Genomic DNA, 24644 nt, shown 5'->3' with positions numbered 1-24644 from the left:
ATCAACTATATTTCAATTTTTTAAAAAAGGAATAAAGTGTATTAATTATTATAAGGCACACAGATCATAACCCTGTTTCATTAAAAACTATAAAAAAAAGATAGCTTTTACTGGGTTAAAAAACCAGCCAGGCTTTTAAGAACTCTCATTTATAGAGTAATGACTATGTGTCAGACACTTTTTGTACATTTCTCTAACCCTCTCAACAACACTGAAAGGTAGAAACCATCAGCCCCCTTTCACAGATGAGAAGCCAAAGCTCAGAGAGGTGAAGCTACATGCCCAGGCTTGCACAGGGAGGAGCAGACAGAACCAGGACTGAGACCTGGGCTCTGACACTCACGTTCACAGCCAGAGCCAGGACTTCCTCTTAGGTCAGTTTTGCCAAGGAATACTCCTGCTGAGTGGTGATCACCGCTTCTTGCCTCACTCCACTGTGCACGATGAGTGGCAGGGCACGTGCGGGCAACTCTCCAAGGTAAGAGGGCTTGTTTCAGCCCATTTGGGAAGCAATACAGTGTAGCATGGCCTTCTTCAAAGTTGTATGTTCACGTGTGTGTGTGTACACGCGCATGTGTAGCAGTGTGTGAAATGCGCTGGGCGCTGAATCTCTTAAAACCATGTGATAAAAATCTGTACATCTTATGAAACGTCAATTTTATTTTTTAAAAATGGAGACTTCTGACTTTATGTAAAAGCACAGATGGCTATAGAATGTATGAGAACACAAACTTCACATGGTATGCTAAGATAACGAACGACAGCTAGCATTTGGGAGGTTCCTATTATGTGCCATGCACTAGTCTAAGAGTTCTATATGTTACCTAATTTATGCTCACAACTGTTTGTGGTAGGGACTTTGAATAATCCCATTTTATAGATGCAGACATTGAGAATGACAGAAGTCAAGGAATTTGTCCAAGTTCACATTGCTAGTAAGTGAAGGCGTGTGGACACTCACAGGCATTTCAGTACCCAGATATTAGAACATCTCTATCATCCATTGTTTGCTCAATGGAAAGTTTACAAAAAAATTCATAAATCCACTTCATTTTGATAAAATTATAAGGGCTGCCAATTTCGAGCTGCTCATCTATGCCAGGTACTCAACCTCTGTGGTCTTATTTAATTCCTATTAACAACCCTATGAAGGAGGTACTATTGGGAAATTTTACAGACAAAATACTGAAGCTCAGAGAGGTGGTATCACTTTGCTGGTCACACAGCTAAGAAGTGGCAGAGACAGGTCTGTCTGATCACAAAGCTACTGCTGGTACCCATGATCCCAGCGTGTCTGGCCTCCAGCTCCTCCAGCCTTGGGTTATGTCCTTCCTATCTCAAGCCCCAGCCCTGTTCTCTTCTAGAGAGGGGTGCTTTCAAGGGTGAGCTTGTTCTGGATCAGGCTGAGCCTGGACAGGCTCACAGGGTCAGAAGCTCTGTCCTTCCACCAGGTGAAAACACCTTTGTCATAAAATAATTACAAATCCCAATAATAAGAAAGCAGTATCTAGGCACTGACTGGGAGTGTGAAGACCTGGTTTTTAATCTCCAGGTCTGTGGCGGGATCTTTCCACATGACATTGGATGAGTCACTTACCCTCTCTGAGACTCAAAGTTTCTCCATCTGTGAAATAGGACTATTCCTAACTCCAGCTGTGACTTACTGAGTGTCTCCATATGCTGGCAGGCTTCTAGGTGCTGTACTTTTAGTCCCTCACTAAAGCATCGGTAGGACACTGGTGGCTCCTTGCTGGATCTCTGAGGCTCAGACAGGTGGAGAAGCTCGTGCAAGGTGGCAGAGCCTGAGACTGGAGATGCTGGCCTGCAGCCCTGCTTTTATGAGTCCCTGCACAGAACTGTCCTGCTGGTCAGATACTCCTGTGTGTGTGTGAAAGGGCTCTGAAGAGCACCCATGCTGGACAGGCAGTACTGAGATGCTGTGATTGGATGATGCCAACACCCTGAAAAATGAGGGAAGAATTATGTGAGGAATCTGACAACCATGTCCAGCAAGCTCTGTGGTTGGGGTCAGTCACCCAGGGCTGACCGAGCACCAAGTGCTTTACAAATGCCATCTACTTTAATCATCACAGTGACAATGTGAGGCTTTGAAAGGATGAATAATTTATCTGTGATGGCACAGCAGATACACAAAGCTAGGATTTTATCCAGTATCCGTCTGATTCCCAAACTCACAGAAAGCCCAGGAGGGCTGTGGTGACTGGGTGAAGCCAATCTATATAACCAATGGTTTGTACAAAGTTTTAAAAGAGCTGCAGACATCAACAGGACGGGATGTGGAGGCTGTGTTGGAGACCTGGGCTCTGAGACTCACTCCAGGGTGACCTTTGGCAGGTCCCATAAATCCATGAGCCTCACAGGGGTGAAATGGAGACAGCACCCCACTCTCCTATTACCACGTGGATTAAAATGCTGTGCACTAATGAATGGCCTTTTTTGAAAACTTTCTTGCTGCTGGCTTTGAACATGAAGTCAAATCTGCCATGGGAAATGTGACTGACAGGATGAGGGACCAACATTTAGGCCCCTGGGCCCACCTGGATGAACCCTCCAGGGAAGCTGGGATCAACCCTTCATGCATCTGGACCCACTGTAAGACCTGCCGGGGATGTGGTGGGGAAGGGATATGTGTGAGTCAGGGTGTGGGTGGTGGTGGTGGGGGTGTGGGTCTTGATGGTCCCCAAGTTCTTGTCTTCTCCCCCCGTAACCTAGAGTAGCCCAGTACCTGGCATCTTGAAACCCGTTTTTTAATGCTAAAAATGGCATACGCTGGGAACAAAACCAGGTTCAGGAAGAACGTGGATCAGGGAGTGGAAGGGTTATTCTGGGGAGTCTGTCCTGGGTACTCTCATTGCCACACAACACACACTTCGAGCCCCAAACCAACTGCCAGCTGGCCAGCGACCACCTCGACTTAGGGTAATGAGTTCCATATGTTTCCGTAAGAACCCAGCTAAGCTTTTCCCCAGCAGTTCTTAAAAAGTGTTCTCTCCCCTCCCCAGCATCGCTTGGCCACCCTTGTTTCATTGCTCCTAATGAGGATGGGAGGAAGGGAGCTGGGTGGCAGTGACAAGGAGACAATGTTTTAGGGAATCCTTATTCCCTGAATTCACATTTCCAGATCCTCAGATAGGGGGCTGTGCAGTCCACCACCCCTTGCAGTCCCTCTATGAGAGCTGTGTGAGTCCTGAAGCCTCTCAGGGCCTCAGCTGCCCCATTTCTAAAGTGGGAATAACAATCCTTGCTCAGGGTAGGCAGAGTATCACGAAAAGAACCCTAGACATAAAGATAAGAGGCATGGGTTCAAGTCTTGCCTTGACCACTAACTTGCTGTGTGTCCCTGAGCAGTCTCCTTCCCCTCTCTGGGCCATATGTGTGAACTCTAAGGGTCCTTCCGTCCCTGACAGCCTTTAGATGTATGAACAGGTGACAGAAGGTACAGGAAAGAGCATCAACTTACCTGTTAAACATGGGTGGCTCCAAGGTGGAGTCCCCTGGGAAGCCTAAGGTCCTTCTGCCATGGCCAGGGTTACTGACAGTCTGACCATGGTCTGGCCCAATGAGGGTTTTGCCTCCAACCTCTGGCATGAGGTAGGAGCAGGGTGGAGTTGAGGACAGGAAGTGCCCCAGATGGATGGCTAGCTCCCCAGCCTGGGTGATGCAGAGGATGGCCATAGTCAGCCCCCAGCCATGGAGGGATATGAATCTGAGTTCAGAGGGCTACATCCTCCTCCTCCCCTTATCTGGCTTGTCAAAGGCAATCCCCAAATCCTGGTCTCTGGGTGACCTATAACTCTGATCCAGACTGTCCACTGACCCTACTCAAAGACTGACTCACTAACCTTGGCCATTGATGCTACCCAGACTAACCTTCACACCCTGTCTGTTAAGCCCGGCCGTAGACTGACCGCTGCTAACTTCTACCCACAATTATCTCCAAATCCTGCTTCAGTCTGGCTGAACCCCAATTCTGGCCACACTCTAACCCCTTACCCTACTTTCAGACTGACCCCTGATTTTGGTCACAAAGCGATCCCTTAACCTTGCCACTGACTGACGCTTAACAGGAGAAATAATCAGAGAACAAGTAAATGCTACACTCTGTGAGTGAAACAGGACATCAGAGAGGAGAGTCGGGCGGGGTGGGGAGGGAGACTGGGGCAGAGGGCAGAGGCTTCCCGGAGGACCCCGGTGGGCCTGGGGCCACCCTCGGAAGGTCGGAGAGGCCTTGTGCGGGGCACGTCGCAGGCGCTCGAGGAATGCAAGTTGCCTGAAAGAATGAAGGAAGGAAGGAACGGGGTGCGATCCAGGTTGGCCGCCCGGGCCCGGGCAAAGCTGCCGAGGCAGGAAGACGGGTGGGGGCGCACCGAGGCTGCAGCGGCTCGAGCACAGCTGGGGGCAGCAGGAGAGCAGTCGGGTCAGCAACTCCGCTGGGTGGGGGGGCCCCCCAGGCCGGGAGGCTGGGAAACGGGAGGCCGCACTGCTGGCAGAGCAGCGGGGGCGCCGCGAGGCTCCGGATGGGCTGGGAGCCCCGCCCGAAGGCTGCGGAGGGAGCCGGAGCCAGAGCGGAGCCAGAGCTCAGACATCCGGGCGCCAGCGAACACCTGCGAGCGGCCCCCAGGGCCCGCGGGGGGAGCGCGGGTCGCCGGGGCGGGGGCGGGGCGAGGGCGGGGTCACCTCGGCTCCGCCCAGCCGGGCTCTGGGCCACGTGGGCCGAGACTCCGCCCCTGCCCCGGCGCTGAGAAGCGGCCGGTGGGGAGTGCCTCTCCCTGGAGGGCGGGCCGAGGGGACTCGCAGAAGCAGTTCTGCGAGCAAGAATGAGCGACAAGAGGTTTTTAGGATGTAGCCTGGGGAATTAAGATTGGTGGCCGTGAGAGGTGATGAGACCGGGAAGACAGATAATTGAAAGCTACCAGGGGACTGCAAGGCTAAGGAGGGCTATAAATGGCCTTGGAAAGGGCACCATCTCCGGTGTCACAAGCATGAATTTGAATCCTTGCTTTGTTACTTAGGAGCTGTGTGGCCATGGGCAAGTTACTTTGCCTGTTCTGAACCTGTTTTTTTTTTTTTTAATTTACAAAGTAAAAATCCCCTCTCAAAAGTCCGTTTTTCAGAGCTGATGCAATATTGAGTGTAAAACTCAGTAGTGAATCTTGTCTTTTCAGGGAGCCTGATACATGCTTTATGCATCTATCTTTAATTCGAACCACAAACCTACAAAGCGAATACCATCATCCCCTTTTCACAAATGAGAGAGAGATCTGAGGTGGGCTTAATACTTATATTCAGGAAGCAACCTACTTGGGACCAAACATGTGCCAGGTGCAGGGAATGGCGAGGGGGGAAAATTGGCCCAGAACATAAGTGAGAACATGGACTTAGAAGTTAGATGGAGTTGGGTTTCCTAATTCTTGCTGTGTCACTTCTTTGCTGTGTGACCTGGATCAAATTATTCAGCCTCTCTGAATCTGTTTCCTCTGTAAAATGGAAATAATGATACCCACTTTGCTGGGTTATGGTGAGGATTAGAAAAAATTAAGATAAAACAGAGCCTGGCACCTGGTAGGCACTCGATGGGAGTGCCTCTCTCAGAGAGTTCCGACCTAGGGCCAAACTGCTTTCACTCTCTAATGACTAATGAATTGGCGTGCTGGTTTCAGCTTTTGTCCCAGCCACCTGAACAGCTCAGTCTCAGCAGACCTGACAGGCAATTTCCTTGGAATTAGCTTAATAATACCTTGTAGGTGTGTGATGCATTTCAAAGAACTTTCCCACCATTATCTTCTATCCAGGGAGGCAGCAGTACAAGAACCACCAGCTGCTGAGCAAGGGAGGAGAGAGGTTTGTAGAGGTGAAGTGGCTTGCTCAAGGCCACATGGCAGATGAGCAATTCAGTTCTTCTTAGCCTTCCACAGTCCTGCAATTTCTGAGCAAGCTGGAAGCAGCATGCTGTGAAAGGGCACAGATACTGAGTTAAGTGCCTGGCTCCACTGCAGTTAATGCTATAATGTGGGGCCAGGTGTATCATAACTGTATGCTCAAGATCAGCAATCCATACAGATGTGGAAAATGAGGCTCCATAGAGGCAGTCTCTAGCTTGCAGTCATACAGCTAGTATGTAGCAGAGCAAGGATTTGCACCCATGTGTGGCTAACTCCAGAGCCAGCACAGCACCCCTAACAAATGATCCAAGGTAAACCCAGCCTGAATCTTGTACTTACTTTGTTTGAAGCAAGATTTCCTCATATGGGGACTGAGGGCTTCCCAGGGCATTGGAGGTATGCTATTGCTCTGCAGTTGTGTGTGTGTGTTTATTTTCTGAAGAGTGTGTTCATACCTTTCATCAGATCATTGGAGGAGACCAGGAAACAGGTTAAGGACACCTATCAGCTAGGAGGATGGTTAGCAAAGACAGTTTGCCTCCTCACCGCATGCCCCTGTTCACCCCTGAAAACTCACTGGGGTTAAGGCATGAAGGGTAATGACGTGACCTGTTTGTTAAGAAATATTGAAGTAACTCATGCCAGGGGCCAACACACAGATGAGATCATATCATGAACAGGAATCTAATGAGGCCAGGCGCCTGGTAGAACCCACCTAAGGAACTGCTAGATAGGGGGCAAAGGAGGATAGCATGGTTTGGGGGGTCTTGCCGTCTGCCCAGTTCTCAGACTAGGCCCCATGGGATGGCCAGTCGCGGGTTCCGCTCCTGTTCACTACAATTACAGTTACTGTGGTTAAGGTTAAAATCCCTTCTCTGCCTCTCAAGGGTCTATACAGACCTCACTCAGACCCATTATCCACTAAGCCTCAATTTCTCCATTTCTGAAATAGGGCTAAGATGCTTACAGAGCAGGCTTCCAGTGGAGGTGTTACGGGAAGGAAATACCAGAAATGAGGGCTGTAGGGACTCTTCCTCAAATTCTCACTCTCAGGTCAGTGTTCCAACGCTGCGTAGTAAAGATTTGTTCCTATTTCTCAGCCAGCACCAAAATCCTTCTGATCAGAGTGGTTGGGGATTTGAGGGAAGAGATCCCTCAGTTTTCTCCAACTTTGGAAGCCCAATAAACTAAACCAGAGAACATGAGGAGGGAAATGAAACCACGCCCAAAGGTTTGTTTATTCATCTCTGAAATGGGTCTATCGGCCACCGACCACCACCCGTCTGGGAACCAGGTGAGGCTCCTCTTTCATATCCTCTGCTAGAAAGACATCACGAATAATTAATGGCATTGAAGAGGACAGCCATCTGCTACTTACCAGAACAGCTCTCAAGGGACCTAACAACTAGGACTCGGGAAACCCGATTTCTATCCTCAGCCCCTAACTTGCTGGGTGGGCATGTGCCAGTCACTTCCCCTCCCTACTGTCCCTTCACCTATACAATGAGGGAACAGGGCAAGGCTCTTCTCTTCACCCAGTGGTTGTGGGGCTCCATCACGAGCCCTTTCTACTCCCCCCTCTTCCCCAGTCTTAACTGGCTATTCTCCCATCTCCCTTTTAAGGGAATGAGCAAGTTTGCTTTTCGCAAGCTCCAAGAAAGACATTATTCCCCCCAAATTCAGCCTTGTGATAAAGAGTGTTAGCACTTTAGGAATCAAATTATATACACAAGTGTTTAAAAACTGTTTATTATGCAAAATGTTAACTTTTATAAAAAGTTTAATATACATTGCGTGGTTACAGAAAGTTACCTTCCTGCAAAAAAGGTACAAAAGCTAAATACTCTATTATAGAGTTCATAATCAGGGCAACAGAGCCTTTCTCCAAGGAGACCAGAAGACCAGCTCTACCGCTGCCTTGGCAGAGTTTGGAGAGCAGCCACCCCCCCTCAACACACACACCTCCATATTCTGAAAGACAGTCTTTAAAACTTGAGGGTGGGGTGGGGGCTGGGGGAGGTTGCCCAGCTGGTGCCCAGAGCTAGCTCTGGCTCTTTAGGCCACCCAAGTTCACAGTCCTTCGCTCCCGGGCGCAAGTCCAGCCTCGAGGCAGGGGTTTGGGGAAGTCAAGTGGGCAGGGCGAGGTTGGGGCCCATCCATGCCCTCGGGCTTCCGGTAGCAGAGGGTCCCGGGGTCCCAGGCGGAACGGGCGCCAGCACCTGTGTTCTGGGCGGGGGAGGAAAGAAGACCAGGGAGCCATCAGTTTCCGCCGAGTGCGCCGAGGCGGGGGCCGTTCGCAGACTGGCCGGCGCCAGGGAGGAAACTTGGTCTCTACCTCCAGCTGATAACTCCGCGCCCCACGCTGCCCCCACCCAGTTGGCGCCAAAGGACCACAGGCGGAGCTTCCATCACCCCTCCTTCTTAGAATTGACACTAGTTGGGAGGGGGCTGAGGAAAACACAGCTCCTTTTACGACTGCAAGCTACAAACAGACCGGCTATTTTACTTAGTCGTACCTGCGCCTACTTTCTCACGTTTCTGGCCACTTGAGGAGGACAGGGACAATGAGCGTTTAAAGTTGAAACGATCGGATGGGAATTGGTTCCGTCATTCGTTTGTGACCACGCGCAAGTCACTTGCAACTCTCTGGCCTCAGTTTCCCCAAGCCGAGGGGGCGGTAATCTCTTAAAGGGCCCACCATTTCCAGGAATTGCTGTTTAAGCAGCAGCCCTCCCCCTTCCCCGCCCCCGGGAGAAGGCGTGGGTACTTACCTGGAGGCGCCGGGACGGCCAGGTCAGTGGCAGAAGCTCCTTTGGTCGCTGGAGATCACAAGTTCCGGAGCGAGCTCGGCTGTCTGAGAGAAAGGAGGGGAGAATTATGCATGGCACTTGGAAGTTCTAGGGGTCCAGCAGCATCCCAGCCCTGGAACTCAGCTCAGCCCCGCCCCGGCTCCCAAGCACGCCCACGCGCACCTGGATGGGAAGATGCGGGCCGTCTGGGGGTCCAGGAGCCGGCTCCGCCAGGACCACCTGCAGGTCGAGGATGTAGTCGATGACGCGCTGCAGGATTTCCACCTGGCTAAGCTGAGTGCCTCGCGGGACCCCCGGTACCAGTTCCCGCAGACGCGAGTAGCAGTGGTTCATATCGTCCAGCAGGCTCAGCGGCTCCTCGGCTCCCGGGCCCTTGCCGCGGCCCCGCGCGATGGCCAGGCTGCGTTCCGACAGGCAGCACACCGCCTCATAGCAGCCGCGGACCGGACTTAGCGCCTTCATGTTGAAGAATGAGGTTGGAAATGCGGAAAGGAAGAGTTAAAGTAAGGAACCCTTTGAGCAGCTCGCAATGCGGGCACGCTGGCGGAGGTTTGTATTTATAGAACCCGCCTGGAAGGCACGCCCCTCTATGCAAAACAGCCCGCCTCGGCCCCGCCTCCGTCGACCCTGGGCGTTCACAACCCGGTTAAATTGCAAACAGGCTTCCTCTGGCCGGTCTGACGCCGAATACCGCGGAGCCGCGGATTCAAAGAATGAGGAAGCGCTGATACTGGGGAGAGGCGGGCCTCTTTGCCAGCAAGTATTTGAAAAAATCACTTAAAACCATTAACTTTAAGAATTTGCCTTTTCCTGGCAGCGCCCCAGATCTTAGAGCTCCCCTGCCCCCTGCCAGTCCACCCACAGCCCAACACTGGTTCGAACCCACAGTTCTCCGAGGTCATAAATCCCTGAACAGCAAAGTTTTTTTTTTTTTAAGCAAAAGATTTTTCAAGGGAAACTTGTAAGGAATTAGTGCCGCCTTGTTCCCCAATTTGCTGTTCTTCTGACCTCCAGACTCACTGGCGTCAGGAATTATCTTGTGACCAGAGGGGGAAAAAATTAATTGCGGTGAAGCTGAGGTTACAATGAAGAAAACAGATTTGGGCTAGGCGCTGAGATTGCAGAAGGAGGAGGAAAAGGGGGTTTGAGCAAAGAACACTATTTATTTGAGCAACAGGGGAAAAAGAAAAAAAGAAAGCAAGCAGCTTGAATCCGTGCTTTTTGCATGGGGAAGGAAAAGAGCTCCCACCCTCTGGCCCCATACACTGGATAAAGAGCCAAATACATGCCCAGTTATGTTTTGAAAGTGAGTTTGATTAGAATTTTGGACAGGGTTTTAAATACGGGGTGACAGATGGGATGATTTCTATGTAACCCTCTTAGGAGCCCCAGTTGGGTCAGCGAATCATTTAACTCTCCCTTCCCTCTTACCCCCCATTCTCCACACACCTCTATGCAGAAAACAATTGGTAATTTCATCACTCTATTGTCTGTCCCTTTCTGATATGGAAGGGCAGGCCACCTGGACTTGATTATTCTTAGCCTGCTGAAGTGGCTTCAGCTCTATCTGAGAGCCCAGGAAAGGAACCAGGGGACAGGCAAGTAAGCCCCGTATTGAAACAGGACATTGCATTCAGTATTCTTTGCTTGTTGTCTTGTCATTTCCCAGGACTTTTGGGAATCTGCAGTCTGCTGGTTTCCATCTTGGAACTGACCAGGTGGGATTCCCCAATGGTTGCTTTCTCGATCAATCAGTTGGTAAATATTTATGAAGTTGCTTCACATAAAAGTGGCTCTTGCTCTCAAGAATCTCACAATTTGGGGAGACAAGATTAACACAGGAAACAATTGAGAGACTTCTATAGTATGTGGCACTGATTAACAGGACAATGGGAGCTCAGAGTTAAGAGAGTATCAAAATAGTCATAGAGTAAAAAGGACACTCCACTGGGAATTAGGAGTCCTAGGTTCAACATCCCAGCTCTGTCAATATTTGTCATGTGATCTTGAAGAGCCCAGGTACCCTGGCCTTAGTTGCCTTGTGAATAAAATGGGAAAATGGTGCTAAGTGATTGTTTTAAATCCTTTCCATCTCTAGAAGTCTAAGGCTTTATGAAATTTGGACAGGCAGGTGTGGGATGGTAAAGGGTCCATAAAGGACCTATAAAATATTTCCAAGGTCACACCACAAGTAATGGCAGGGCCAGCCCTGAAGCCTTGTTCTTTGCTGTCATACCACAGGGCTCTGTGTCCCAAGAAAGAGGTCTTCAAAAGATTTCTTCCTGAAATATGAATGTTTTCAAGGCTGGCCTTAGTATAAGAAAGAGGATGAAAATATCCTGTGAATGGACATATCAGTCTATACATGCTACAGATGTCAAGTGAAGAGCTTGCCAGCTCTTTAGTCATGGGAAGGGAAAATGGTGGCTATAAGGACTCCTGAATGATCAAATAGAAAACCCTTTGCTTTTCTATCATGCAGACTTCCATGGTTGTGCAAAATGGTCAAGCCCAGGAGGTTCTAGAAAAATCATGGCCTTCAGGACCAGGCAGATTTATGTTCAAATCCCCATTCTCTTTTACTTAAATAATGAGACCTTTGGATAAGTCATCTCTCTGTGTCACAATTTTCCAATTTATAAAATGTAGCTAACTAGACCTACTTCATTCCTTTAACAAGTAATTATTGACTGCCTCTTCTCTTCAAGGTGCTTGGCATGCTTTCTCCATCAGATCTATTAGTCTTTTGGTGCCTGAGGACCCAGCATGGGGCCGGTTGAGTGGTGCATGCTCAGCCCACAGGTCCACACAGATTCCCCTCTCCCCTTTTCACTCCTCCATTTCTACCACTAATGCCTCATGCTTGTACAGCCGTTTGCAAAACCCCTTCACATTATTTCTCAAGATGCTTTCAGGCTGAAATGCCCACGACACAGGCAGGAGAGGGATGCAGTGGGATCAGGAAGCAGAATTCTGTCCTGGTCATGCGAATAACTTGCATTGTGGCCTTGGAGGAATTTCCTTCCTTCCTGGGCTTCATTTTCTGTAAAATTGAGGGAGGGGGGAGCAAATGACCTCTAAGCAAATGACCTCTCCTCTTCAATGTAAGATTCTAATTCTGAAAGAAACAGGTTACGGTTGAGAACACTGAATAAAGTTTGAACCCAAAAGACTTCTTTTTCCAACAGCGGACTGGAAGGCTAGTTCAGGCCTTCTGCAACTTGTTTAGCGGTGGCGGGGCCTGAGTCTCTTATTCCAAATGCCTCTGAACTTTCTGTTCCCAGTTCTGCTCCTTTTACCAGCTTTTTCCCCCCTCTTGCATTTTTTATTTTTATGAAAGGATGTCATTAAGGCTTTTGTCTGCGCTGTTTTTGTTTCAGAACTTTTCTCACAATCCTATTTTTTGTTGAGGAATCCGCTCCTTTGCCCAGCTGTGGGTCCCGGTCCCACAGCTGTGTTGATCTAAGACTCAGCCCCAGACAGCCTGGCGCCAGGGTGGGACGTCATGCGTTCACACAGGGATGCGTGTCCCAGGCAACCTTTCCTCGGGCAGTCACCGGTCGGCGACTGCCGCCCGCACCAATGAGCGTCCGACACCCGAGAAAGGGGCGGGGTCTGCGCCGCCCCGACCCGCGAGCGGCTTGTGAATTGCAGATGCTGAGAACTTGATAACGTTCCTTGAATTGGGGCCCATTAAAGTCTTTCCCCCACGCTCTCTTTTAGTTCTTTCTTTTCTTTCTTTTGTCTGTTCTCTTTCTTTCCACCTTCGTCCTTTATCGATGTATGTTTGTAATTTTTCGTCGTCTTTTTTTTCTTCCTTTTTTAACTATCTCCTCCCAGTGTCAGGAATCATTTTGTAAGCATTTCCAGGAACTGAATCTTCCTTTGCCAAAATTTAAAAAAAAGTAAAAAGAAAAAGAAGAAAAAAAAGTCAGTGTTGTGTTCTCTGATTTTTTTTTTTAAAGAGTTGGCAGAACTATTAAGTTATACTGTTTTGCCTTTAAATTTTTAAAAAGTGGTGGGGGGTCTCTGAGCTGTCGATTTCAAAGCCCAAGTAATGATGATGAGAATTGCAGATGTCTTTTTGCTTAAACTGAGCTTCTATCTATCTACCTTTCTATTTTTTTGCCATTTATGTTGAAAGTGGGGATCAAGGAACCTCCGAATCTTGCCCATGGTCACTAAGGATGTCAGCTGTGGCCAGGACGCAGACCTCCCCCTCATTTGGCTCCCTGTCTAGTCTGCCCCCATAACTCTCATTAGCATTAATTAGCGTGGTCTGCTGTACTGTCAGAATATCTTCAGAAGCTGCTCTTCTTAATGTATCTGTTTGCTCACAAAGTTCCTGCAAGTGTGTGCTGAGGACTTCCCAGCCATACAGTTAGAAAATATCCCTTCTTCTCCCCTTAGCAAGACTAGACCTCGAACTACTGCTTGAGATTCGTATGTTACAAGGAGAGCACACGGCATTGAGGCAAACCTGGCTCAAATCCTTGCAAGGACTACTTACCCTCACTTTGCCTCAGTTTGTCTCCTCTGTAAAACAGGGAGAAAAATAATATCCACCTACCTTTAGGCTAGGAGGATCAAGGGGACAAGGGATGGAAAGTGCTGTAGGAATCAATCAGTTGTTTTCATGTGGTATGATATGATATAGCCCCTGGTGAGTGAGATAGGTGGTGCCAAGTGAGTTTAATGGTTCCTGCTGAGACTGTTCTCAGGAATGTGGGGAGCATCTGAATGAGTCCTTATAGGGGTGAGGACTTCAGGGGCCTCCAAGATGGGCTGCTCTACAGTTCAGAAGTGCTTGGTGGTAGCAGCAGCAGCAGCAGCATTCTTTATTGAATCTTAACTATTTGCCAAGTCCTGTTTGCCTTCTCATCCTTTACCTCATTGACTCATTTTATAGACAAGGAGATCAAGGCTCAAATAATGTGCTTGCCCACAGTCACATGGCTGGTGAGTTACAGATCCAAGATCTGCACCCAGGTACGCCTGTCTCAAAGCTTTTTATCCTCTGTGCTTGTGCTTTTCCTTCTGTTCCTTCAAGGGACCTCCTAGGAAGGTCGCTTGGACCTGAAAGGATTTTATCTACCAGACAGAGAAAAGCAAAGAGGGCATGCGTTAGGCTGGAAGACAGACACTAAAGTATTGGGGACAGGAAGAAACACTATTTTCTAAGCAGAGAGACTCAGCATTAAAAATTTCTTGGAAATTTGAAGCTTCTTTCCCCTCCAAAAAAAATCCCTTCTTGTCTATGCTTTAAAGGATGCTTATTCTTAAACAAAATACAGGATAACTACTCCTGTTTTTAGGAGTCAGCTTTGGAGTAGAGTTTCCTCCCTCTTTCCTTCTTTCAACCCAAAGCCAGCCTAGGTTGGTCCAGCCATACCACCCTCAAGTTAACTAAGCCCTTACTTCAGTAGCAGGTAGGCAGTGACCATGGGATGTCCAGGAGCTGGCTTGGCATCTGGGCATGCATGTGTGTGTGCGGACAATCACAGGGAAATAGGAAGGAAGTTTATTTTCTGAGAACCTATCCTATGCTGGTGCTTTATAAATTCTGTCTTGTATAATCTTCTCTAGAGCCTTTTGGAGGTAGGTATTATGACAAAGATACTGAAGGTCAAAGAGATTTGTCTACAGAGATAGCAGGAAAAATACTCTAACACAAGATACCCAGGCCTGAAACACACAAGGTTGGAGACAGCTATTCAAACTGCAGACAGTGGCCAGACACATAAGGACTAGTTCCCTCACCCTAGCATTTCTAAGCTAATGAGGACAGACAAGGACAACTTCATTTCTGTTTTTAAGGGAAAAGTTTGGAACATCTAAACTTTGGAGAGCATCAGTAGGTTATGTGGGAGTTTAACTATGACTTAACACATAGCAAAAGGAAAAGAATATATTGCAGAGGTTTTGCTATTTCCAAAGCATTTTCATTTATGGTTTCATTGAACACTTCCAACCACCATATGGGGCGTATATCTCACCTGCTTTGTAGTCACGTCATACTTGTCTCCTTGGTCACAGTGCCTGGCATAAGAGTGGGCAGTTAGTAAAGATGTACTGAATTAAGTTCCATCCCAATAATCGCTTTGGGAGATCTCTTAGGGGATTTCAAACTCAAATGCAAGTTGTGCTGGTTGACTCTCTGATTCTGTGACTCCCAGGAATGATGTTCTTTGCCACAGACAGATGCTGAAAGTTGGATCTGGGCTCCCGCTAACTGGGTTCAAGAAAGGCTTTAGAAAAACGATGGAGTCCAAGGTAAGAAAAGATGAAGGCAAAAAAAAGGCCTTGAATAGCAATGTTCACCCTGCCAGGATATTGTCTTGTGTTGGCCTAGATCCCAGCAGCAGTTCAAAGGCTGAGATGGTAGGTATTGAGGTTAGGAGGGGAGGGATCCGGCCTGGAGACAGAGCTGACCCTGCTGGAGAGGAAAAGTCTCCCCCAAGCCCAATTGGGCAGTGAGGCAGAAATTCAGGCGTTCCAGAAAACAGAGGCAACAGGCTCCAGCTCAGAGAGAGCCTCCTGCTGGTTAAAACTGTCTTTATAGCAGCCCACGCATCAGCAGGCTCATAACGGATAACTTTTCCCAAGTGCCAACAACAAGCCAGGCATCTTACATATATTATCTCTCTCAGCCCTCCTGTCGATTGAAGCTCAGAGAGGTGAGGTGACTTGCCCAAGGTCACGCAGCTGTTGGGAGGCAGAGGAGGGCTGCCAGAGCCCAGATCTTGTGCTCTGAAGCATGAGTCAGACTACCAACTGGAGGGAGAAAGGAAGCAAATGCTGGAGAATGAAGGCCTGTCTTAAGGAGAAACGGGATGGAAGGAGAAGGAAATTCATATTTGTAATACATTTTGTTCAACAGACCTTTATATTGTCAGACTGTGTGTGTGTCTGTGTGTGTGTGTCTAAGTGGGTTCTTCTGTGAATGTGTGTGTTCCTCCCTGAGTGTCTGTTGTTGGCCCTTCTCTGGCTCTGGGACCCCTCTTGAAAGTTGTGTGTCTGTGTTCCTGGTAAAGAGTGTGTATGTCTCTCCCTGAGTGTTGCTTAAATGTGTGTAGTTCTTGTGGCCCCCTGCCTGAGTATATGACCTTCTGTGGGTGTGCAGCGTGTGTCCATCTTCCCCCAATCTCCGGGCCAGGTGCAGAACAGGGCCAAGAGGACAATGGGCTTGCGCGCCCGGGTGGCCTTTCTCTCCACTCCCTCACCCTCTGCGACCCTCCCGCCTGCACCCCACGCCCTCGCTGCCCTCGCTGCCCCCACTCCGGCCCTTTCGACCTGCCCCGGCCCTCCGCGCCCGCACCCCGGCGCCCCACCCCGGCCGGGCTCGACCTCCGGGCCCTCCCCGCCCGCGCCCCGCCTGCGCCCCGCGCCCCGCGCCCGGGCAGCCCCACCCCGGCGGCCCCAGGCGCGCAGCTGCGGGACACACAATCGAGGCGCCCCCGCCCCGCTCCCTGCGCAGCCCCTCGCCCAACAAAAGCCGCTTTCTTTCCCCACAACAGATTAAAGACCGGGAGGGGGTGAAAAATAGCTTCTCCGGCCCTGCCGGGGGAGGGGCGCGGGAAAAGCTGGGGCTTGGGGGACTCTTTGATGGCGAGTGTGTGGGAAACCCGGAGGAATGTGGCTGCTCCGGCCGCCACGGCGGGGCGAGGCGCCGGGAGGAGGGCCCGCCCGCCGGACCCCCGCGGCCCCGGCGCCCTCTGCGCCCCTGATCGCCCAGCGTCTCCCCTCGCGCTCTCGGTGCCCCCCCATCCCATCGCGTCCCTGCTCTTTCTGTCTCTCCCTCAGTCCGTTTTCTCAAATTCTAATTTCCCTATCTTCTTCCTACTTTCCCTTCCTCTAATTTTCCTTTTCATGAATCCCCTTTTCATCTCCACCTCCTTGTCTTTCTCTTTTTCTTAATTTCTCTTCTCTTCGTTTCTGGCTCCATGCCTTTCTCTTGATCCAAACAGCCATCCTTTTCCTTCTTTCTTTGCCTCTTTGTGTCCGTGTCTCTTATTTCTTGGTGGCTCCTCTGTGCCTCTGGCTAGGGCTCTCCTGGGTTGGCTCATAGGGATGGTGCTGGGTTTAGCACAGCCTCTGCCGCCCTTTCTCCTTCCTTTTTGGAGAGGGTTGGGAAGAGGGACCAGGGTAGGTGGGCGGTTCGTTTAAACATCCCTCTCCCTACACTCGTATAAGTGGAGATGGGAGCTGGCAGGGGAAGTCTGAGGGAGCCCAAAAGATGGCAGAGAGAGACTGGCCTGCTGGACCAGGGCGGAGTAGGAATAGAAGCTCTTAGAGACTTCCAGGGGTTCAGAATTATTTTCAGCTTAGTTTAATTCAGTCTATGAAAGGAATTCCTGGCCCAGGACCGGGTGGTGGCCTTGGGACCTTGATGGAAATGGGTTGGGTCTCCTGGCCCCCTCCTCTCTTGTTCTTGGGACAGGCTTGGGAGTGGAAGGGGGCTGGTTCAAGACAAAAGGCTTCCAGGTGGCTGGAGGTGCATGGGAGAGAACTCAGCTTGGGATCCTAGAAACCCAGGTTTTGCCCTTTGCTCTGCCACTCTCTAACAACCCTGACAAATCCTCTCTCCTTTTGGGACATCAATTTCCCCACCTGTGAAATGAAATATTTGTTTAGATCAGCTGTCCTCTATCTTTTATTACACCCACGACCCCAAGATCCTATTTATTCCAAATGCATTGCTTATATTAATTAATCTGCTTTCTCATTTTATATTTATGAAAGGCAAGCATTCAGAGTTTCTGATTAGCATGGTTCATTACTATGCAGAGCTGTTCTAATTCCAGCCAAGGCACCCCAGGGAGACCCCCAAAGCCCTTGGTGCGTTAGTAGTCTGTGCAGCAAAATCCTGTGGAAGACTACAGGCTTTGGAGGCAGACAGCTTGGGTTTGAATCCTCAATCTGCGAGTGCCCAGCTGTGTGACCTTGGGGAGGTCACACCCTCCCTCTGTTTCCTTATCTGTAAAAAAGAGAGATTCATAATATAAACCCCAAAGGATGGTGCTGAGCATAATGTCAGATAACAGATATAAAAAGGTAAGAAATTAGGTGCTCAATAAATAGCAACTGTGGGGATACTGATGCTTTTTACCAATGCTGCCCAGGAGGACCAGAATTCAGCCCCAAATGTGAGCCACATAGATAATGTAAAATTCTTCAGCAGCCACATTGTAAAAAAGTAAAAACAGGTGAAATCAATTTCAATAATGTATTTTACCTAACCCGATGTACCCAGAATGTTATTTGACCATATAATTAATGCCCCAGAAACTATTAATTTTATATTATTTTTCATACTAAGTCATCAAAATCTGGTGTATATTTTATAATTCGGCATACCTCAGTTCAGAAGAGCCATATTTCAGGTGCTGAACAGCCACGTATGGCTGGTGGTTACCCATCAAATAGTGCTGGTCTAGTTGGTTAGAAAGTCAAGATAGATCTCGAAGAGGGAAGTTCTCCTGAGCTGAGCTTTGAAGGCCAAGTGGAATTTTAACAGAGAAGGCAGGAGGGAGGTGGCAGAGAATGGTATGAGCAAAGGTGCTGATCAGCTTGGTTGGACAGAAGCTTGAGGGTTGGGTGAATGCTGGCCAAGACTGGATAGTTTGATGGAGGTGGGGTGTGTGGAGAGCCTTGAATGCCAGGCTAAGGGCGTAGACTGTGGGCTTTAATTCTTCAGAGTGACTGTCTCCTGGAGATCCACTTTCTTTTCAGGGAAGGAAGCAGCAGTACTGTGGGTTCTGTAACTGCAGCTGAGTCTATTAAGATCTCTATTAATACTAGCTACCATTTATTGAAGATTCATTATGTCCACGCACAATGCTAAGCACTTCACGTTACTTATCTCATTTAATTCTCTCAACAAATCCTCACATATTGCTGATGGGAATGTAAAACTTTGAAAAACAGTTTGGCAGTTTCTTAACAAGTTAAACGTAAGTTGACCATATGACTCAGCAATTCTAGGTATTTACCCAAGAGAAACACAAACATATGTCTACCCAAAAACTTGTACTGGGGATATTCATAGCAGTATTGTTCACTATAGCCAAAAACTGAAAACAACCCAGATGTCCATCAACTGATATGGTATAGTCATATGATGGAATATTATTCAGCAATAAAAAAGGAATGAACTACTGATATATGCAGCCCATGGGTGGACCTCAGAAATATCAGATTAAGTGAAAGAAGCAAGACACAAAGGACCAAATATTGTATAATTCCATCTGTGTGAAATTTCCAGAAAAGGTACATTTATAGAGATAGAAAGTGGTTGCCTAAAGCTGAGAGGAAGAAGGAGAGAGATTGCTAATGGGTAGAGGGCTTTTTTGGGGGGAGGGTGATGCAAATATTCTAAAATTGATGTGGTAGTGATTGTACAATTCTTTAAATATGCTAAAAATCATGTAATTATACACTTAAAGCAGGTGACTTTTATGGTATGCAAATTACAACTCAATAAAACTCTTTTAAAAAAGAAAAAGCATCCCAATAATATTTGAGATAGATACTCTGACTACCCCATTTTACAGATGTGGAAACCTCAGAAAGGTGAAGCCCACTCAGCCAGGAAGGGGAAGAGTCAGGTTTGAAACCTACAAAGCTGTGCCCTTGACTGCTTGGCTTTCCCTCTTCCTGAAGTTTGCTTGGGCAGTGCCCTCCATCTTGCTGGGGTGTTTAACTTCTAAGTTTAATGCCAGTCACGTTTTCAAGATGCAGCAGTTACTCTTTAGATGACGAGGGTCATGGGGAGGTGGCAGAAGGCCTGGGGTAGATTTGGGACACTGGGAGAGCCTCCTTCGTGAGAAAGCTCAGGCAGCAGCTGGGCCAGGGTCATCCACAGCAACCCCTATGCTCTGACACCCCCTCCCCAACTCTGTCTCCTTCCCAGAGGAGAGAGGAACTTGGCTTCAAAGCTGAGGACAGAATGTGAACCAGAGACCTGACCTGACCCCCATTTTGGAATCTACTGGATCTGGGGCCATGACAGGGGTGGGACTGTCCCCAAACCAAACTAACAAACCAAAGTCCAACTGCCTCGCTCCCAGCCCTGTTATTTTATGATCACACCGTATAATCTAACACCATAGGAGAGACTTGTATTGAAAGTCATTGGATCTGGAATCTTGAAATCCTGGTTCAAACTTCTGTCTTCTCAATCTCCAAACTCAGTGTCCTTGAGTAACTCATTTACATTCTCCAGGCCTCAGTTTCCTTATCTATGAAATGGAGATGATGATACTTCCTTCAGAGGGTAGTTGTAAGGATTTGGGGGACCAGAGGTTAAATTCACTTCATTTTAGACCACCTACATTACATGCCTTAAGTTGTTATGGTTTTAATAATTCCCCTACTCAAAAGAAACAAGGGTAAAAGAGAATAGTAAAAATAATAATAAAAGCCAGCATTTATGGACACTGATTTTGTGCTATTTCAAGTGCTTTGTGTGCATTAACTCATTAATCTTCATAGCAACTCATGAAGTTGGCATCATTATTACCCCCATTTTACAGATGTGGAAGCTGAGGCTCAGAGAGGTTAATTACGTTGGCTCAAGGTCACCGGTGTGGAAGGGCCAAGCTGACTGACTCTAGAGCCTTAGCTTTTTTGCCATTCAGAATGGAATAGAATAGACTTTAAGGAGACACCAGTCTGATTTATTGAATTCTTGGTGCATGAAGGTAAGGAAAAGCAGCAGTTAAGATGATAGGTCCAAAGTAATTGGCCAAATTTATTAACGTTTCACCATTTCTAAACCTTCCAGCTACAAGGTCACACATACCATCCTCCTGAAGTACAGAAGAGTCCCCATGACAACTGCATTCATGTTTTTACCTTTAATGTAAACTATTGTATTTTTTTTAAACTATCGTATTTTAAAAATATTTTTAAATGGATAAAAGGATTCCAATCTCATGTTTCAAATAGGTAACACTTTTCACCTGGTTCAAAATTCAAAAAGCATGAGAAGGCATAGGGTTCAGACCCTCCCTCTCACCCCTACCCCTGCCATCCTCTAGCCCGCCAGTCTCCTCACAGCCAGCCAATATTGCTAGTGTTTTCAGGGGGGAGGGAAGAACCGATACCTTTTGAAATTAGAAAGGGTGTGCTTGATTTGCTCTGAAGCCGCAAGGCAAAAAGCCTACCTCAGTCTGGTTGATTTCTTCAGGTCGGCCTCTGCCTGATTTCCTGTACCCTTTGATGCACCACTGCTTCCTGCAGGTGATGGTTGGTCCCTTAGGGAAATGGTTGGTCCCTTCTCCCTCTGAACTTTCCCCCGAGGCACTCCCTCCAGTACTTGCCATGTTCCTGACCACGTTCCCTCCCACCTCCAGGCCCAGCTGCTTCCTCATCCCTCAGAGCCCGCAGAGCCTGCAAATGCCAGAGAATATCTCGTCATCTCACCACGGCTGTTGGGGCGGAGGTGAATCCACGGGTCACACCTGGGTAGCCCCAGGCCAAATCTAGCCCATGAGATTTTTTTTTTTTTGGCCTGCCTAGTGATTTTGTAATTAGAAAACTTCGCTTGTAAATCTGATTTTCTCCAGCTTCTTTTTGAAATATTGGCAGACCCAGCCATGGAACCTCACTTCATGTTGATGAAATCAGCCAGGGCTGATTAGCAGATGCCCCCTTTATAAGGAATACGTACTCTCTGGATTGTCATGGTCCCCACCACTCTCTGTTGGTTAATGTGATGGGCAGATTAATGGCCCCTTCTAAGGTACCCACATCCTAGTCCCTGGAACATGAATATGCTATATGAATATGTTACATTACTTGGCAAGTGGGAATCAAGGTTGCAGATGGAGTTAAGTTTGCTAATCAGCTGATCTTAAAATAGGGAGATAGTCCTGGAATTTTTTGTTGGGTCCAGTGTAATCACAAGGGTCCTTAAAAGGGAAGAGGGAGGCAGAAGAAGAGAGTCAGAGACGTGACAATGGAAACAGGGTCAGAGACGTGCCATGGTGCTTACTTTGAAAATGGAGGAAGGAACCACGAACCAAGGATGTTGGCAGCCTCTTGAAGCCAGTAAAAGCCAAAAAAAAAAAAAAAGATTCTCCTCCAGAGCCTCCAGAAAAAAAACACAGCCCTGCAGACACCTTGATTTTATTCCATTGAGATCCTTGTCAGACTTCTAATGTACAAAACTGTAAGATAATAAACTTGTGTTGTTTTAAGCCACTAAGTTTGCAGTAATTTGTTATAGCAGTAACAGAAAACTGATACAGTTTATATGGGGGTCTCTCCGGCCTCTGGACATGGGGTAGTGGGGCACAGCTGGTGAGAGGTATCGTGAGTAAGACACTTAGCTTAAGATGCTCAAGGAACAGCACCTACTGTCATAAGGAATAGGTTTGTAAGTGGGACCAGGCAGAGGGGAAACATGGGTGATTCTTGATTTGGCTTTTCCTCCATCTGCTCTCATAACACTCCTCTGCCTGGTTTCCTCCCCAGAGCCCAGAGCTCGCTGAGAGGGCAGGGCTGAGCAGCTAGGCCTTGGAGGATATACAAGTAACCCCTCAGAGAGTTGGCGGGTGTCGGCAGCCGGTGGAGGAATCTGATCCCTGATGGAGGACAGGATTAGAGGGTCAACATGGAAAGGGAAGGAGCAGGCCCTCAGCTGGGTAGAGGGGCCATCAAGGCTGCAGGTGGGAGGAGCAGAAGCAGGTCCTGAAGTCGGGTGCAAAGCGGGGCAGGGCACAGAGATGGTCCAGGCTAGAGGCCTGCTTAAGGTGGTGCTGGCTGGTGTGGGCATGACTGATGGTTAGGAGTCCTGGGGAATGGGTAGTAGGCTGACTTGTAGATGGGGAGCTAAATTATCCTGAGCAATTACTGATGACTGATAGTGGCTTACTGTGTCAGACTTGCCAAAGATATTCATGTTTAACAGTGCCTATCATGTCAATATAAAAAGATGAAGTTGCATTTAAGATAGCAGTGTCTAGAAAGGAAAACTTCATGGCCAGGGAGATGTAGTTTGCATGTGGATGGCCACGTGCCTTACCTGCTCTCAGGGCCCTACACCCCCAGAAGGTCTCATCTTCTAGTCCTCACACCCTTAAATGTCGTTAGGCTTTCATTACAAAATTCTTCCACTTATTTTCTGTGTATTCTGGGCAGGTTTGTTTGTTTACTTTTAAAAATTTTATTTTAGCAAATACTCATATAATGATTAATATGTTCCAGGTGCTGTTCTGAGTGCTTTATAAATATTGATTTATTTAGTCATCATAACAACAATTGACAGAAGTGATATTATCTCTATTTTATAGATGAGGAAAACTGAGACACAGAGAGGTTAGGTAATTTGCCCAGGACCACGCAACTTGTAAGTGGCTGTATCTCTGAGCCTCGGCTTTCTTGGCTATTAAATTGGGAGGTACTACAGAAGAGTGCCCTCCAAATAGCAGAGTTTCTCATCTCTGGAACTATTGACATTTGGGGCCAGATAATTCTTTGTTGTGGGAGCTGTCTTTCACATCGTAGGATGTCAAGCTGTATCCCTGGACTTTACCCAGGAAATGCCAGTAGCAACCTCCCCTCTTGACAAAAATGTTTCCAGGCCTTGCCAAATGTCCCCTGGGGGCACAGTCAACCCTGGTTGAGAACTATTGCTCTAATAGGATCTGGGGAGGATTAAATAAGGGAGTACATGTAAGACACCTCCATACATTCCTTTCCCTGTCCTTCTACACATGTGCTGGGTGAATTCTGCCTCCTCAGAACCTTTTATCTTTCTATTCCTTTACAGATCTTGAAGATGTGCTCACCTAAATGTAGATTGGGTCCTGGAGAACCTCTTGCAAACCCAAAGCTGGCTCCAGGAGTCAAACCTGCATTATGGGTCCATCACTTCCACTGACACTGTGTGTGGCCTTGGTTGAACCCCTTCCCTCCATAAGCCTCAGTTTACCCACATGTACGACGAGGGGGTTGACCTAAAAGCTTTCTAAAAGATCTTTTAGCTGCAGAAATCTGACTGGATGATTCATACCGAATACAAATTCCCCTCACAAAGTCCAAATTCTTTCAGAGACTTAGTCATTCCAGGGTTTGAACTTTCTCGCAAAAGCCATTTGAAAAATTCTTCCAGCTTGAAAAAAAAAAAAGCTATTAAAAGAAAGTAAAAGTTTCAAAACCAAATCCTAGGCAAACACCCCTGAAAACAATACACACACACACGCACGCACATGCACGCACACACACACACAGAGCACCCAAGGTAACTCTGAGAACAGGATATGAAACCTCACAGGCTGGCGCTAAGAAATGATTCACAGGCCTTTCGAGATGCTTCTATTTCAGGGCATGATCCACCCCCTGGATCTGGTGGCTCCAAAAACAAAATAAACCTTAAAGAAGCTGCCATTTCTTATCTCAACGTAGAGTTAGCCCAGCCAGCATCCTCAGATCTCAAGAGCTCCAGTAAGAAGACAAATTTCAGTCCTGTGAATTCCCTTTCTGTTCTATTTCAAGTCTCAAGCTGCAGGCTTGTTTAAAGTCTTTTGCATCCACCTTTGGTTGGCTGACCCCGAGTTTAGAGCAACACAGCCTAATGGGTTTACAGCACAGCCTGGGAGTTCATAAGTTTAGTTCAGCAAGGTCTCTGTACAGCTCTGTCCGACTATATTCGGGGCCGATCATTCCAGTAGCTGTCTCCAGCTAAATAGTCCCACCTGGCTTATGTATTGTGCTGTCAATATCATACTTGCTCTAGGCCAGGAAGCATGAATTATAGCATACCATTCAACATGTCATGCTCCTATGTAAAACAGAAATACAAAAGTAATTTATTCGTTCAATGAAATGCTTATTGAGTGCTTACTATATACAAAGCACCCAGCTAGGCATCAGGGATGTACTGGTGCTGAGATACAGCCCCTGCCTTCATGGAGCTTGATGAACA

The 24644-nt window shown here is 47.9% G+C and overlaps 1 protein-coding gene and 1 long non-coding RNA gene across 2 annotated transcripts in view; one reads left to right on the top strand and one right to left on the bottom strand.

The window, feature by feature from the left end:
- Window positions 1–351: 351 nt before the first annotated feature.
- Window positions 352–24644, top strand: part of LOC116282934 (uncharacterized) — a 31251-nt gene continuing 6958 nt past the window's right edge. Inside the window, exons 1-2 of the long non-coding RNA XR_012079716.1 lie at window positions 352–478; window positions 1688–2613. This is a non-coding gene — a long non-coding RNA (uncharacterized lncRNA). The remainder of the gene's footprint in view (window positions 479–1687; window positions 2614–24644) is intronic.
- ID3 (inhibitor of DNA binding 3) lies at window positions 7637–9262 on the bottom strand. Its single transcript, XM_006196758.3, has 3 exons — window positions 8876–9262; window positions 8675–8757; window positions 7637–8129 (listed from the first exon to the last, which is right to left on the bottom strand). Exons 1-2 carry the CDS (start codon window positions 9173–9175, stop codon window positions 8698–8700), a joined length of 360 nt encoding a protein of 119 aa, XP_006196820.1. The 5' UTR covers window positions 9176–9262; the 3' UTR covers window positions 7637–8129; window positions 8675–8697.

This window comes from Vicugna pacos, chromosome 13, assembly GCF_048564905.1.
Source record: "Vicugna pacos chromosome 13, VicPac4, whole genome shotgun sequence".
NCBI lineage: Eukaryota > Metazoa > Chordata > Mammalia > Artiodactyla > Camelidae > Vicugna > Vicugna pacos.
The sequence above is the reverse complement of the archived record's forward strand: the minus strand, read 5'-3'. Positions and strand labels throughout refer to the sequence as shown.

Coding starts and splice junctions, on each gene's coding strand:
- ID3 (XM_006196758.3), bottom strand. CDS start 9,175: ATGAAGGCGCTAAGTCCGGTCCGCGGCTGCTATGAGGCGGTGTGCTGC. Junction 8,758..8,875: donor GCCCGCATCTTCCCATCCAG/GTGCGCGTGGGC, acceptor CCTTTCTCTCAG/ACAGCCGAGCTCGCTCCGGA.